Below are 15266 nucleotides of genomic sequence, written 5' to 3' on the forward strand. Positions count from 1 at the left end.
GGTGTTATCAATAGATGGCAACATGACAAAAAGAAACAAGTTCTTACTGCTTTTCATTGTTTTTTGGCTTGAAAACATAAGCTAATATATGTATTTTAATTTAAATTTTTGTGGGTACATGGTAGATGGATATATTATAAGCTAGTATTTTTTTAATGGAGAGGTTATATGGTTGTCCATGCACTGTCCTATGAATTTCTTGTGATCACCACTGAGTTAATCAAAAAACAAAGTTATTTAAATGAACACCAGTAATTCTCACAGGGAAAAAAAAAATGCCGTCACAATGTACTAGCACAAATTGCCATAAAAAAGTCTGATTGTATTGATGCAGAGCCTGCTAAAAGTGTCATCTGACATTCTACTTCTCATAGTAAAGATTGTAAGCTGCAAAAGGCTTACTTGTTTGCTGTAGTCTTTTAATAAATATTTTACAAGCTTTGTTAGAGACAAAGGATTTGTCATCTGATGGACACAGTGTCTGCATCTTAAGGTGATTTGGCAACAGAAGAGAGGTAATGTCAAACTGTAGGCCTGGCAGCTCCTGTCTCAGTTGTGCTTTTGTTTTGTCTTTTAGGTATTCCAATGCTGCTAGAGTTCTTGGAGCAAAATATTGCCAAGGTTTGGGAAATGCTTTCTTAGCAAAGTATTGCTACCCCACAATAATTGTATCTTCTCTCCAGTTTGATGCTTTTGGATTAATATGCCAACCAAATTTGTTTAGTTACAAGTCTGTTTATTAACATCATGCATAACGATTATCAAACCTATGTTTTCTGGCACTTCCCTATAAAAGATTTGCTCCTTGAGGAAATGACCCTGCCTTAGACATATTTGTACATCTCACACCATAGTCTCCACATTAACTACTTTGTGCTAACATAACTATGTATTGAGCTAAATTGAATTAGAGAGTGACAGAGAGAGAAAGAGAATATGTGTGTATATGATTACAACCAGAAACAAGAGTGGAACTTTTATTTACCCTGTAGTTATATTCTCCTTCAAAAGGAGAAAGCAGAATGAACTCCAAATTTGAAGAAAGTTGGAATATTCCATGTTTGCACAGGCATTAAAATTCTAGATTTTTTTCTTTTTGCCACCACAAAGCAAAACCGATATGGTAAGGAAAATTATTTGCATCCAGAGGTTGAATACTTAGGGTAACCTGCTGTCTCCTTATACATTGAAGGCTGTGGGCGCTTTTATAACGACATGGAAAAGCTTTATGTGCCTAAAAACCATTTACATTTGCAGTGGAAAAAATTCTAATTGACTATTTAATGTTCTTTTTCTGTAAAAAGCCTACCAGAAATCTGTAATTCCATCCTTCCTCATTACTGTTATATGTTTCTCAGAAACTAGCACACTATATGTCTTATCTTTTTGACCTCTTTGTGTTCTGAGTACTAAAATGTAAGTGGACTTGGTGCAACCGTGGTCAGCTGTTGAAGATATACAAGTCCTAATCATGGATAAATTTACTATGCCCTAATGGGGATATTGCTTGGTAAACATTAATTACATGCAAAGCCATCAAATTTTATAGACCAAAATATAAATATAAAAAGTATGTGAGTACATACATTAAGTAAGTAATTTCCACATGGACTTTTGCTTTAGCACAGCTTACTAAAAAATGTGTTTTATAGCTTGCTACTGCCATCTGCTGGTTCTCAATTCTTAGACTTCTAGCGATTGGTGTACTGCAATGTACCAATTTTGCAATATAAAAGGGAATTGGGTCTATTTATTTTATTTTTGGGAAAATCTTAAAATATTCTTTGTTGAGAGTAAGACATCAGAATTTTTATGTGGTCCATACAGTATTATTTTTTAGTATGCTTTTAGCAAACTCACCGGTCTTTCTCTACTATTAATAATGTGCTAATTTTGTATTTGAGTTTCTCATCAAACCTCTTATTCCTTTGTCATCTTTTCCTAGCTTAATGGATCGAGAAGTGGCGTTGCTTGCTGAAATGGACAAAGTGAAAGCTGAAGCAAGTAAGATGATTGATCTTTAATTAAAACTATTACCTTCATAAATAGTACATACCTACTTCCCAACCCTCATAACAAAAGCTCCATATAAATACCATAATAAGAGTTTGTATATTTAAATAATCTTAAGCAGTTGCACTGTACTGGCATATGAATCCTTTCAGGTGAAATAACTTTAAAGAGCCTGTTTTAAAAATATTTCCAAATCTTAATATTTTGAATGCAGATAGTGTATAAAAGACTACATCATGGTATCTGCCACCAGGTTTTTATTTTATTTTGTTTCTTCCTCCAGTGTTTAAGCAATTCCACTGGGATTTTTTCTACTCAGAAAAAAACCTTTAGCATAATCAGAGAAGACTTCATTAGGTTGCCTACTATTGAATGTATATGTTCCTATCATTACCTATATCAGAACTTTCTTTGTTTTCTCAGTTTATAGAACAGTCTTCACTCAGTGTCTGTTATCAATGGTAGGGGAAAAGTAGCGAAGTGAGGGTTCAAGATACTGGGTTTCTTGAAAGCTTACTAAAATAGATTCTGGAGGAATGAAATCTAACGTTGGTGATTTGTGGAGTTTTGTACAGAAAAAACATATCTATTTTTTGATCATTTCTGTTAAGTGTTAGGTTAAACATGCACAGCTACACGAAGAAAAGGGAATACCAACTGCAACTTGTACAATGCCATTGATTTGGGGCATTTCGGTGGCAGGTTTTATCTTCCTGCATTAAATGCCAGATTTATTATTAGGAAAGTTGTTGATTTTAACCCACCCTCAAACTGATAAGAATAGAAATGCTGGGCTAGGTTGAGATCATGACTCACAGTTAAATCACTTGTGTGTGTGGTCACGGGCCAGAGGATGCAGCTTTGAAGCACTGAAATGACTTCAGTTTGGGTCCATTTTAACTTGAAAATTTGAGAATGTAGCAGAGATGCCTTCCACTGTTTTTCAGAGGTGAGATTTCGTTTACATTGAGCAGTATATTTTGAGTTTCTAATTTGACATTTCAGTCCATTATTTTATCAGTACATTCTCTTTTGGAAAATGGAAATTCAGATAAACTAAAACCATTAAGAAGACATATTTCTTACTTTTGAGAAGAAGGTCCTTTTAGGCCAGGCATGATGGCTCACACATATAATCCCAGCACTTTGAGCGGATCACCTGAGCCCAGGAGTTTGAGACCAGCCTAGGCAACATAGTGAGATCTCGTCTCTACGAAAAATAAGAAATTAGACTGGGCGCAGTGGCTCACGCCTGTAATTCTAGCACTTTGGGAGGCCAAGGTGGGCAGATCATGAGGTCAGGAGATCGAGGCCATCCTGGCCGACATGATGAAACCCCGTCTCTACTAAAAATGCAAAACTTAGCTGGGCATGGTGGTGCGTGCCTGTAGTCCCAGCTACTTGGGAGGCTGAGGCAGGAGAATCGCTTGAACCCGGGAGGCAGAGGTTGCAGTGAGCTGAGATCGCACCACTGCTTTTCAGCCTGGCGACAGAACGAGACTCCGTCTCAAAAAAAAAAATTAACCAGGCATGGTGGCATGTGCTATATGGCTATATGTAGTCCCATTTACTTGAGAGGCTGAGGTGGGAGGATCGCTTGAGCCCAGGAGGTCGAGGCTGCAGTGAGCTGTGATTGCACCACTGTACTCCAGTCAGGGCAATAGAGCAAGACCCTGTCTTGATATAAAGAAAAAGAAGGTGCTTTTAAAAATATTAATACATCTTTTATATTAATAGAAAATTTTGGCTGGGCGCAGTGGCTCACCCCTGTAATCCCAGCACTTTGGGAGGCCGAGGCGGGCTGCTCATGAGGTCAAGAGATTGAAACGATCCTGGCCAACATGATGAAACTCCATCTCTACTAAAAATACAAAAATTAGCTGGGCGTGGTGGCATTGCCTGTAATCCCACCTACTCTGGAGGCTGAGGCAGGAAAATCACTTGAACTCAGGGGGCGGAGGTTGCAGTGAGCCGAGATCGTGCCACTGCACTCCAGCGTGGTGACAGAGCGAGACTCCATCTCAAAACAAAACAAAACAAAAAATTTCAAATAGGCTAATGTAACAAACTCCCATCACTCAGCTTCAACCAGTTATCAAGTTGTGCCCAATCTTATTTTATCAAATTCAGAGCTCAGAGTTTTACTTAACTTCATCAGTTTTATATCTTTAGCTCTTTTCTCCCTGAAAATCCTGGTTCTTAATGACAAGATGTAATTACTCATTTACCAATGCTGTTAAGAGTTGCTTTTTGTTTTTTACATATTATAATTTTATTAAGTAATTGATGGGTTTGTAGTGTTTCAGTCTTTTCCAATGTTGAATAATTAGGTCCTGTGAGTTATCTGTTACGTGTAGAAAGCTTTTTATTTACTTCATTTTTGCCATTTTGAGAGCTATAATTTTGTCATAGAATCACTGAATGCTAGAGCTGAGAGAAACTGAAGGTGATACAAATGGCAAATAGGTTTTATCTTGGGAGCTAAACCAATAGATCATTTGTAACTGTTGGGCTTTGGTGTTAAGAAACTTTTGTAGGCATGCTCCTGACTCCTGAGAAAGTGGGCCCTGACTGATTAGTGTGACTTGGGTCTAGGCAGCCCATGTGTGCATCTTTGTGGCAGTTGGGCTGAGTAAACTTGCTAAATACATCCAGCTCTCTGTAATATCTGGTGTAACTCTTTAAAATTTCTGTTTTTTTCTGACATGAATTTGGCTAATTCCTCAGTATGTTACAGGATTCTGTGTATATCAGTTAGGGATTCAGTTTGACTACATGGAACAGAGTGGCCTAAATAAATGTGAGTGTCTTTTTTTCTCAGGAAATGAAAAGTACAGAGGTAAGCAACCCAGGGCTGGCAGGACATTTCCAATATGACATTAGGGACCCAGGTTCTTCTATCCTTCTGCGCAGCCATTCTGAGAGTATGCTTATGATCAAAAGACAACTCCCTAGGCTCCAGTCAAGAAGGAGTAAAATGTTACATGCTAAGACCCCTTTAAAACACTCTCCTGTAAACCCTGCCCTTTGAGTTCTGCTTATATCTCAATGGTGAAACTGTATCACATGACCATTTCATCTGTAGCAAAGCCAGAAAATACAGATTTTTTAACCTAATTTTGTTGGTACCCAACAACATTGGATTTCTCATAGCCCTGAATGTTCCTGAATATAGTTGGAAAGACTGTGTTCTGTCAACTAACGGTCTTTGCTATAGTCCTCCCCTACCCAGTATCCCTCTTTTTTCCAAAATGAGAATGTGTTCACCACCTCCTCAGTAGCAATACCTCCAAAGTCTCATCTAGTTAGTTAATATTCAGCTGAAAGGCCAGGTCTTCAGAGTAATTTCAGATCTTCCAAGGTTGGGATCTCACAAATTAAAAGAAAGGCTAAATGCCCCCTTCTCCGATATTACACAGTTGGAGAAAGAAAAGGATGATTATAGTAAAAATTCCCACTTGGAAAAGCAATGATCAAATCTTGCTGGACGGGAAGGAATAGCAGAGTCCCTTCCCTGGGAGTAGAGAACATTCCTTGGGTGGTTTATCTGCTTCCAGGTAGGATTTCTTTGGTTCAGTTTCCACTGTAGCCCCTGTCTCTCTGGGAGATGTTTATTGTCTGTTCTCTGCCATGACCAAGTTGTATCCAAGTTGTATATCAGAAAGCATGCCATAGAAGGTAGTTCTTAAAAGGGTGTAACCATCTAAATACCCATCACTAGGAAACTCGGTAAATAATTGTGGTATATCCCCATACTCAGTGGCTGTTAAACAGAATGAAGGTGATCCAGATGTATTAATAGGGAATAAACTTAAAGATATATTAAGTAAAAATAGCTGAGGTAAAGGAAAGACCATGTGTATGATATACTTCCATTTGTGAGAAGGGAAAAAGGAGAGATACATATGTATGCATGTTGTGTGTACATAGACAATATTTGGAAGTGTACATAAGAAATGGTGAACAGTGGTTTCCTCTGGAGAGGAGACCACAAAATCAGAAATAAGAGAGATGCTCTTTTCATTTTATACTCAACTTACTCCAGATGAATATTTTTTATTATGTGTGCATATTTCCTTTTTAATTTATATGCATCTTGATAAAATTTTTTTGACTGGAAGGAGAAATAACAAATGATTTATGAGTGTTTGTGATTTATAAAAAATGTTTACTACTTAACTGCCTTCAGAGACCCAATGGAAGGTAGAGACCGGACTTTTGATATTTTCATTTTCTAGATGGATGGGCAACTAAGCCTTTGGCTGACCAAATACCTACTACAAGGCATATATTTCTAGTTCTTCTTTATCCTATTTAGCAGCAACATAAGGTTCACACTCACTTTTCCTCTACAGTGGAAATTTTGCTCAGCCGACAAAAGAAGGCTGAACTTCTAAAGAAGATGACTCATGTGGCTGTTCAAATGTCAGAGCAGCAATTGGTTGAGCTCAGAGCCGATATCAAGGTAAAACTTCTTTCTGCTTTCTGCCTTTCTTCTTATCCTCAGGGGTTAAAGTAAGAAATTTTCATAATTCATGGCCATATCTAATATATTAAACTCATGATCTTCCTTTCCCAAACCTGGCCCTCTTCCAGGTCCCTTTCTCTGTAAGTGGTATTGTCATCTACCTAGTTATCCCAGCTGGAAACCTTAGAAAATTTCTCCATTTCCCACCTTAAATCTGTCAGCACACCCCATCCATTTGACTAAATCTCAGATCTGACCTTATTTTTTCATCTCTACCACCACCATTATGATCAGGTTACCACCATCTCTTGCCAGGACTTCTGTAAGAGCCTTTTAACTGATTGTGTTCATCCATTCTGTCTCTGCCCCACCCACCCCACCCTCCATGTATGTTCCCCACACTACAGCAGTCTGCTTCAAAACTTTCTGTTGCTTTTAGGATAAATACTATAATCCTTAGTCCAGTATGAAGGACTGTGCAGTCTTGCTCTGCCATTACCCTCAGTTCATACCGTCCCCACTGGTCCTCTGCCCTCCAGCAGAGGCTGGAGGCTTCTACACTTCACAGACACACACGCTTTTCCATCTGTCCAAACGCTCTTCTCCCAGCCTCCAACCACAGTTACCACTCTTTTTTTGGGGGGAGGGGAGACAAAGTCTCGCTCTGTCACCCAGGCTGGAGTGCAATGGTGTGATCTCGGCTCACTGTAACCTCTGCCTCCCGGATTCAAGTGATTCTCCTGCCTCAGCCTCCCGAGTAGCTGGGATTACAGGCATGCACCTACATGTCCAGCTAATTTTTGTATTTTTAGTAGAGATGGGGTTTCTCCATGTTGGTCAGGCTGGTCTTGAACTCCCAACCTAAGGTGGTCTGCCTGCCTCAGCCTCCCAAAGTGCTAGGATTACAGGCATGAGCCACCACACCCGGCGGCTAATTTTTATATTTTTAATAGAGATGGGGTTTCATGATGTTGGCCAGGCTGGTCTCAAACTCCTGACCTCAGGTGATCCACCCACCTCAGCCTCTCAAAGTGCTGAGATTACAGGCGTGAGCCACTGTGAACAGCCCAGTTACCACTCTTGACCTCCTCATCCTTCCTGACTTCCCCATCATATCTCCCCATTCTGTGCTTTCAGAGCACAGTTAGGATTTTATGTGCATTTGCTTAATTTGTCTTCCCCACTAGATAGTGAACTTCACAGTGGCAGGCAGGAGCTCCTGTCTCTCCAAGTGCCTAGCACAGCACCTTGGTATGTAGTTGGTCTTCTGTTGGTTGGCCAATTCTGATTGTAGAGAGAAAAATTATCTTTGAGATGTTTGTTGTAATCTTTTTACAAAATCACTTGGGTTCAATATTTATACCTTTTAATTCTTTTTTGTTTTTTTTGAGACAGAGTCTCGCTCTGTCATCCAGGCTGGAGTGAAGTGGCGCTGTCACCGCTCACTGCAACCTTTACCTCCCAGGTTCAAGTGATTCTCGTGCCTCAGCCTCCCAAGTAGCTGGAATTACAGGCATGTGCCACCACGCCCTGCTAATTTTTGTATTTTAGTAGAGACAGGGTTTCACCATGTTGGCCAGGCTGGTCTCGAACCCCTGACCCCAAGTGATCCACTCGCCTTGGCCTCCCAGAGTGCTGGGATTACAGGCATGAGCCACCACACTTGGCCAAATTCTTATATAAAGAACAGTGTTTCTGAGACTAAGCGTGTGAACCTGAGAGAAATTGGGATATTCATGGATAGTTGTGGTCATTGGCATTCTAAATAATTGTTTATAAACTGCAAGCTGTGCCAAAGGGAGTTGGCCTTCTCCACACCTGTGCCCTTTACCTCTTCTCTTTCTGAACACATAGATTTATTGTCACACTGAGAGAACACTTGCTGTACAACAGTCTCTATAAAATAAAAACAGAGGTGGAATATCATCCAGGACCTTACAGGGATCCTTGCTATCATCTGACCCAGTGTTAGACCTGTGGAGTATTGTTCTCTCACTGCCTCCCCTTCAACTCTGTTGGGGTGAACTAGCCAAATCATGCAAATATGCAGTTACCGTTTTCTGTTTAACTAAAACTATATGATTAAATTTTATAGAAAGGCCTCCTCACATTGATGCCAGTCAGTCTCATTCAACTCTTGGGGAGAAGCCGGAAACCCCTTTGGAATTAGATGAGAATTCTGGCTCTCACAGGCTTCATCTGTTCCTCTTCCCACGTGGCTGAAAAGCTGCTGGAAATATTTCTGCAGGCTGACTAAGGATCTGTTTCTCTCCACTTTTTCAGTGTACTGAAGTGGGTGCTGTGCAATTTAAATGTCTTATTTCCAGATCATTTTATTTCCGTCATTCCTATTATGTCTTTGACTCAACAAACCCTAGAATTTGTTTCAGAATTAATCTCAGACTGATATTACATGTCTGAAGGCTTTGTAACAAGAGGTTCGTGTGCTTTCCTAAGCCGCAACATACTCTGAAGTTTTAGGAATTCAAGTCTGGAAGGTCATTTTTCTCTCTCCTTTCCCTTTCAGTGCTTCTGGTTGCTTCCCGAGAATTCTGATGCAGAGTAGTATTAGGCCACCCCCAGTTAAGAGGGATGTCCTGAAGGGTTCAGTTCTTCCAGATTATATCTAGGCCTTTCACTTTTCTTTTTTATCTCCTTTTCATCTGAAAAAAAAAAAAAATGATTCCAGTCTACTTTAGACGTTGTTTAATGAAATAGACCCCCAGAAGCACTTTATTCCTGACATGTTTCTAGTCCCACGATTTTTATAGCATGGTTAGTTTTTGACTCAAGGGGTTGGTTACTTCTCAGCTCAGTCTGCTTAAAAGGATTAAATTACTTGCAGCATAAACTTCTCATTTGCAAAGTTGACTTTTCACATGAATGATTTTCCATCTCAAGAAATTGTTCCTATTTCAAGGACTAAGAAATCCTACTTTATTATAAAGAGATTAAGTGGGTTTCCTAAGGAAGTTCCTATTAACACCAAACCATCTATCTAAATGGTATCATTGTAGCACCTTGTAAACATTTTTGCTGCCTCTGTATAAAATGGAAAGACATGGAGAATAGCCAACAGTAGAAAGATGGCCCTCTACTATAAAATCTTCCTCCTCTTTTCTTTCTTTCTTTCTTTTTTTTTTTTTTTTTGAGACGGAGTCTCGCTCTGTCGCCCAGGCTGGAGTGCAGTGGCTGGATCTCGACTCACTGCAAGTTCTGCTTTCCGGGTTCACGCCATTCTCCGGCCTCAGCCTCCCGAGTAGCTGGGACTACAGGCACCCGCCACCTTGCCCGGCTAGTTTTTTTGTATTTTTTTTAGTAGAGATGGGGTTTCACCGTGTTAGCCAGGATGGTCTCGATCTCCTGACCTCGTGATCTGCCCATCTCAGCGTCCCAAAGTGCTGGGATTACAGGCTTGAGCCACCACACCCGGCCCTTTTTTCTTTCTTTACAGTTTCTCTTGATTATATCAAATGGGCTTTGGCAATCATGTAGCATTTCATAAACTTACAGACTTGCCTTTGGGCTCTTGAGAAATTGAATAGATTTATTCGATCACCCAGCGTTGGTCATGTGATGGCCATTTAATAAACTTTGAAGCAGTAAAAAGACAATTAAAAAATGATTGGTTTATCTGTATAGTAAGTTATGGATTCCATGGATGATGTTTGTCTAACCTGGAGGCCTTTCTTTGCCCTTTCTCCAGCACTTTGTTAGTGAACGTAAATATGATGAGGATCTGGGACGAGTAGCCCGGTTCACCTGTGACGTAGAGACCCTAAAGAAGAGCATTGATTCATTTGGACAAGGTGAGATGGTGAGAGGGTCTGGGCACTACAGTTGGTGATTATTAATTAGAGACTGACATGCTGATTGTCTTCGTCCTGATTCCTCATTAGTGCCTCTTGTGTGCTTGTTTTTGTGAAAAGTAACTCTGGGATGCTTATGAAGTCCATGGGTGCAGATACTTTGAACTCTGAGGACAAGTATTTGCCAGCTCCCTAAATGTGAAAGACTGTTTTTTCATGCTGAATTGAGAGGTGCATGATATGTGGTATAAGGAGCATGGGCCCTTCAGTCAGACCAAGTTTGGATCCCTGCCTCTATAATAACCTCATTTTACTCCTCTCCAAAATGCAGATAACAGGCCAGGCACGGAGGCTTACATGTGTAATCTCAACAAATCGGAAGGCTGAGGCCAGAGAATCACTTTAGCCCAGGAGTTCAAGACCACCCTGGGCAACATAGCGAGGTTCCCATCTCTTCAAAAAATTAAAAAGAGAAAATTAGCCAGGTGTGGTGGCACATGCTTGTAGTCCTAGCTACTCAGGAGGTGGGGTGGGGGTGGGTGAGAGGGGGAAGATAGTTTGAGCCAGGAGTTTGAGGTTCCAGTGAGCTATGATTGCCACTGCACTCCAGCCTGGGCACCGGAGCAAGACTGTGTCTCTAAATAGGAGAAAACAATACTTGTGTTGCCTAGAACATAATAGACTCTTAAATAATAGCATTAAAGGGTAGGGGAGTACCTATGAGGTGAGAGTTTCTAGTGACCTGTTTGTCAAAGCCTGAACTTAGCCTCTTTGTTCTTTCTGTCTAGTATAAAAGTGAAATATTGCCAGGCGCAGTGGCTCACGCCTGTAATCCCAGCACTTTGGGAGGCTGAGGTGGGCAGATCACGAGGTCGGGAGATTGAGACCATCCTGGCTAACACGGTGAAACCCCATCTCTACTAAAAAATACAAAAAATTAGCCAGGCGAGGTGGTGGGTGCCTGTAGTCCCAGCTAATCAAGAGGCTGAGGCAGGAGAATGGCATGAACTCGGGAGGCGAAGCTTGCAGTGAGCCGAGATCGCACCACTGCACTCCAGCCTGGGCGACAGAGCAAGACTCCGTCTCCACAAAAAAAAAAAGTGAAATATTTAACCTATGGCAACAATTATAAACTCATTGTTAGTCCAGGCTTAAAGCCAAGAAAAAAAATCTAGAGAGTAGTTTTAAACCATTGGAATTCTAACACAATTTGAACTGAAAATATTAATATTTGTTCAGTTAAATAGGTACTTTGAATTTGGGATTAATTTTGCAGAAAGAAATTTGGCAATATACATGTTTGTTGTAAAGATTAGTTCTATTAATATTTAACTGATCTTGATTATTTATACCTTGTATCATTCAAAATTCTTTAAAAAATTTAGTAAAGATTTTATGTATGTACCTTTTTCTTTCTTTGCAAAGACTGTACTTTAGAATGTTTCTTGCATAGGAAACTGAACATATGGTCTAGACTATTGTTCCCAGGCTTAGTCAGCTGCTAGAGCCATAGCCAGGAGTTTAGGTAGTACCAGATCCAATCCCAAGAAGTCATTAGTTGGTGGGAAATGGGTAACTTTGATGTTAAATTGTTCTCTTGTTTAAGAATTCCTTTACAAAGCAGTGGGGCTTTGGAGGAAGTGGAGGAAGAGGGCAGAAGGGAGATTTTTCTTCCTGTTACCAGTTTTAGAGGTTTTTCTTTACTTGAATAGTCAGTTCTTTATCTTAAATTGCTCATTGTGAAATTGAGAAAGTAGAAACCTTACCCATTGTGCTGTTCCATCATATGATCATATATTCCTCATATTTCTGTTCCAGTGTCTCATCCAAAGAACAGCTATTCAACCAGATCCCGACGTAGCTCAGTTACATCTGTGTCCTTGAGTAGCCCAAGTGATGCCTCTGCTGCTTCCTCTTCCACCTGTGCCTCTCCTCCCAGCCTTACAAGTGCTAACAAGAAAAACTTTGCACCGGGAGAGACTCCTGCAGCCATAGCAAACTCCAGTGGCCAGCCCTACCAGCCACTTCGGGAGGTAACCTAGCTTCTACACTGAGCGTGTTAGGAAGAAAACCCTCCAGATTGTCAAAGCTTAAAAGCTGATAGCTCAGTATATTATCTTCCTTTCTTTATTCCCATTCCACGCCTGTTTTGAATCCCTCCAACCCGAGTTAGTTCCTGAGAAAGCATTAGATACGTATGTTCCAAACTGCCAGCCAGTTTAGATTTCCTGTTGCCAAGAACTGCTGACTTTCTTGTGTTGGCAGCAATCCCTGCTGTTGTAGATAGTATTGCCTGGTAATTAGTCACACTGGGAGTCGTGCACCCATCTCAAGGTAGACAGGCACCACAAGTGGCAGTTTCACCAGTGTGCATCTGAAAGCAGCAACTCCCTAGAAGGACAATGTGGAATTTACAGGGAAAGAGAGAGTGACCTGGTGGGGATGGGGAGAAAACACTAGAAAGCTGAGGAGTAATCCCATAGGTTCTTCTCGTGTTTGAAAAATAAACACAAGAGCAATCCAAGGCAGTACTGTCAGTAATTCTTCAGAACTGGTATGACGTTTGGAATTGGAGGACAAAAATAAAATCCCATGCCATAAGCTTTCTGGATTATATTGTGAAAGATGTGCTGAATGCCACAGCAGCAAGCTTTAATCTATAGTCATGACAGTTAGCAAAGCAGGCCATAGTGATGTTTACTTTATTAATCCAAATGTTTATTATCTTTACCAATGGCCTTTTATCTGAAGAATTCAGACATAATATAATATACTTGTCCAGTTGAGGACTTGTAACAACCCACAGAATGTTCTTTCTTCCTTATCTTTCTTCTTACATCCTGCTAAAGAAAAGTAAATTCTTCAGTGGAGAAGAGCCTAGGCATGAAGAGCAGGGAAAGATGGATTAGTTCTGAAGTAGTGGCTAGGTTGGATCGGCTGACAGAATTCTTTGAGTCTTGAGAGATAAACTGAGTCCCAAGCATGGAATACCACAATTCTGCTTTCAGAATACTCTTGTGAAGTGAACGAATGGGGTACCATAATGCTAGAGCACCTTGAACATTGTCTTCTTTTATCTTTAGGTATTGCCAGGGAACAGACGAGGACAAGGCTACAGGCCACAAGGCCAAAAGTCCAATGACCCCATGAACCAAGGGCGGCATGACAGTATGGGTCGTTACAGAAACAGCTCGTGGTATTCATCTGGTTCCAGGTATCAGAGTGCTCCATCTCAGGCACCAGGAAACACCAGTGAAAGAGGCCAAACTCACTCTGCAGGGACCAAAGGAACTGGAGTCAGCATGGAGCCAGGCCCTCCCATGCCTTCATTCAAAAAGGGGCTCCCCCAGCGCAAACCCAGGACCTCTCAGACTGAAGCCGTGAACTCTTGAGAGAAATTCCAGTTGGCCTCTCTCCTCTCTCCACACAATTCAACTTGATAACTGGACTTTAGGAAACTTATAGTTAGATTTAATAACAAAAAGAAGTTTATGCGTATTGCTTTTTGTGCCATTCTACATATTGTTAGTTTCTTGTCTCCTTATTTCCTCTTTACCATTTTTGGAGGGGAAGCTATTTTTTTTCCTTGATCTTCCCCAGTGATATGGATTGAATCTGGTTGGTCATTTCCACCAGGAATCAGAGGCAGCTGTTACCAGGTTTCGGCCTTCCAGTTGACCCCTCCACTGTCCAGGCTGTCTCAGGAGGAGGTGAATCAGAGCTAGTCTGTCACCTTTCCAATCTAAGCAGAAGCCACAGGTGCCTGACAGGTTCCCTTCAACCATTTGACCAAGAGAGGCAATGAGGGGATCATATGCTGCACTGGATTTGCCAGAGAAGGGAAAATTTAATTAGTGAAAAGGAAAGAACACTAGGAAACATTTGAGAACCTGCCTCTATCCCAGAACGTGCCTGAGATTTGACACTCAAATCAGTGTTTAGTCTTCTGCTTGGCACCATAGCTTAACCTGCAGCTTCTTCAAAATGCCCAATGACTTGTTTCCTATTACCTTAGATTGCAAACCAGTCTGGGGAAGTCTATGGCAAAATAGCATTTAATTAAAGTTTAAAAAAAGAAAAAAAAGATTGGGTGCGGTGGCTCACGCCTGTAATCCTAGCACTTTGGAGGCCGAGGCGAGTGGATCACTAGGTCAGGAGTTCAAGACCAGCCTGGCCAACATGGTGAAACCCCGTCTCTAATAAAAATACAAAAATTAGCTGGGCATGGTGGCGTGCGCCTGTAATCCCAGCTACTCAGGAGGCTGAGGCAAGAGAATCGCACCCAGGAGGCGGAGGCTGCAGTGAGCCGAGATTGTGCCACTGCACTCCAGCCTGGGTGACAGAGCGAGACTCAGTCCCCAAAAAAAATAAAAAAAAAAAACAACATTTTTCTGTTTGAATGTTTGGAGACTTTTTTTTGTTCTCTCCCTTTCCTGAACCCTATTCTGATCCTGAACCAAATTTATAGCAATATAATTAGTGTTAATCTAAGGCATTACTCATCAAAAAATTGCTGCAATCAGTCTTTATAGTTGAATAAATAAAAACAGCTGCATAAATATTCCCACATTTGTTTCATAGGAGCAAGTGGTTTCATTTCATTATGTTTTTCTTTGGGCCTCATGGGGGTAGAAGTCACTCAGACAGCTTGTTCCAGGATTAAATGAGGGTATCTGATTCCCAAGTCATTTGTCTGCCAGCGCTGTGTAGCTTCAGAACCAGATTAAAATGTGAAAGCCTGGATGAGCAAATGCAGTTGTTCCTAGTGAGAAAGGATCATAGGATAGGGAATGGTGACTTTCCAAAGGAGAACTTAACCACTTTAGGAAAACCACAGCTCTCCAGGCTCTCCCAGGTAACCAAAGGTTATAATGGCACTGCTCTTCCCAACTCCCTGTCCCTTGACTGAGTACTGAACGTAATTGAGCTCTTGCATGTAGCAGGTGGCATGGGTGCCAGACCCTTCCACCCCGCAC

General features: G+C 41.0%; 1 protein-coding gene across 1 annotated transcript; it reads left to right on the forward strand.

Annotated features, from left to right (window-relative positions):
* The first annotated feature begins 565 nt into the window (after positions 1-565).
* On the forward strand, positions 566-14857 carry SPATS2 (spermatogenesis associated serine rich 2). Its single transcript, XM_026454687.2, has 6 exons — positions 566-621; positions 1946-2004; positions 6369-6478; positions 10188-10290; positions 12109-12323; positions 13374-14857. Exons 2-6 carry the CDS (start codon positions 1950-1952, stop codon positions 13680-13682), a joined length of 792 nt encoding a protein of 263 aa, XP_026310472.1. The 5' UTR covers positions 566-621; positions 1946-1949; the 3' UTR covers positions 13683-14857.
* Positions 14858-15266: the final 409 nt, after the last annotated feature.

Source organism: Piliocolobus tephrosceles, chromosome 10, assembly GCF_002776525.5.
Source record: "Piliocolobus tephrosceles isolate RC106 chromosome 10, ASM277652v3, whole genome shotgun sequence".
In the NCBI taxonomy this organism is placed as follows: Eukaryota; Metazoa; Chordata; class Mammalia; order Primates; family Cercopithecidae; genus Piliocolobus; species Piliocolobus tephrosceles.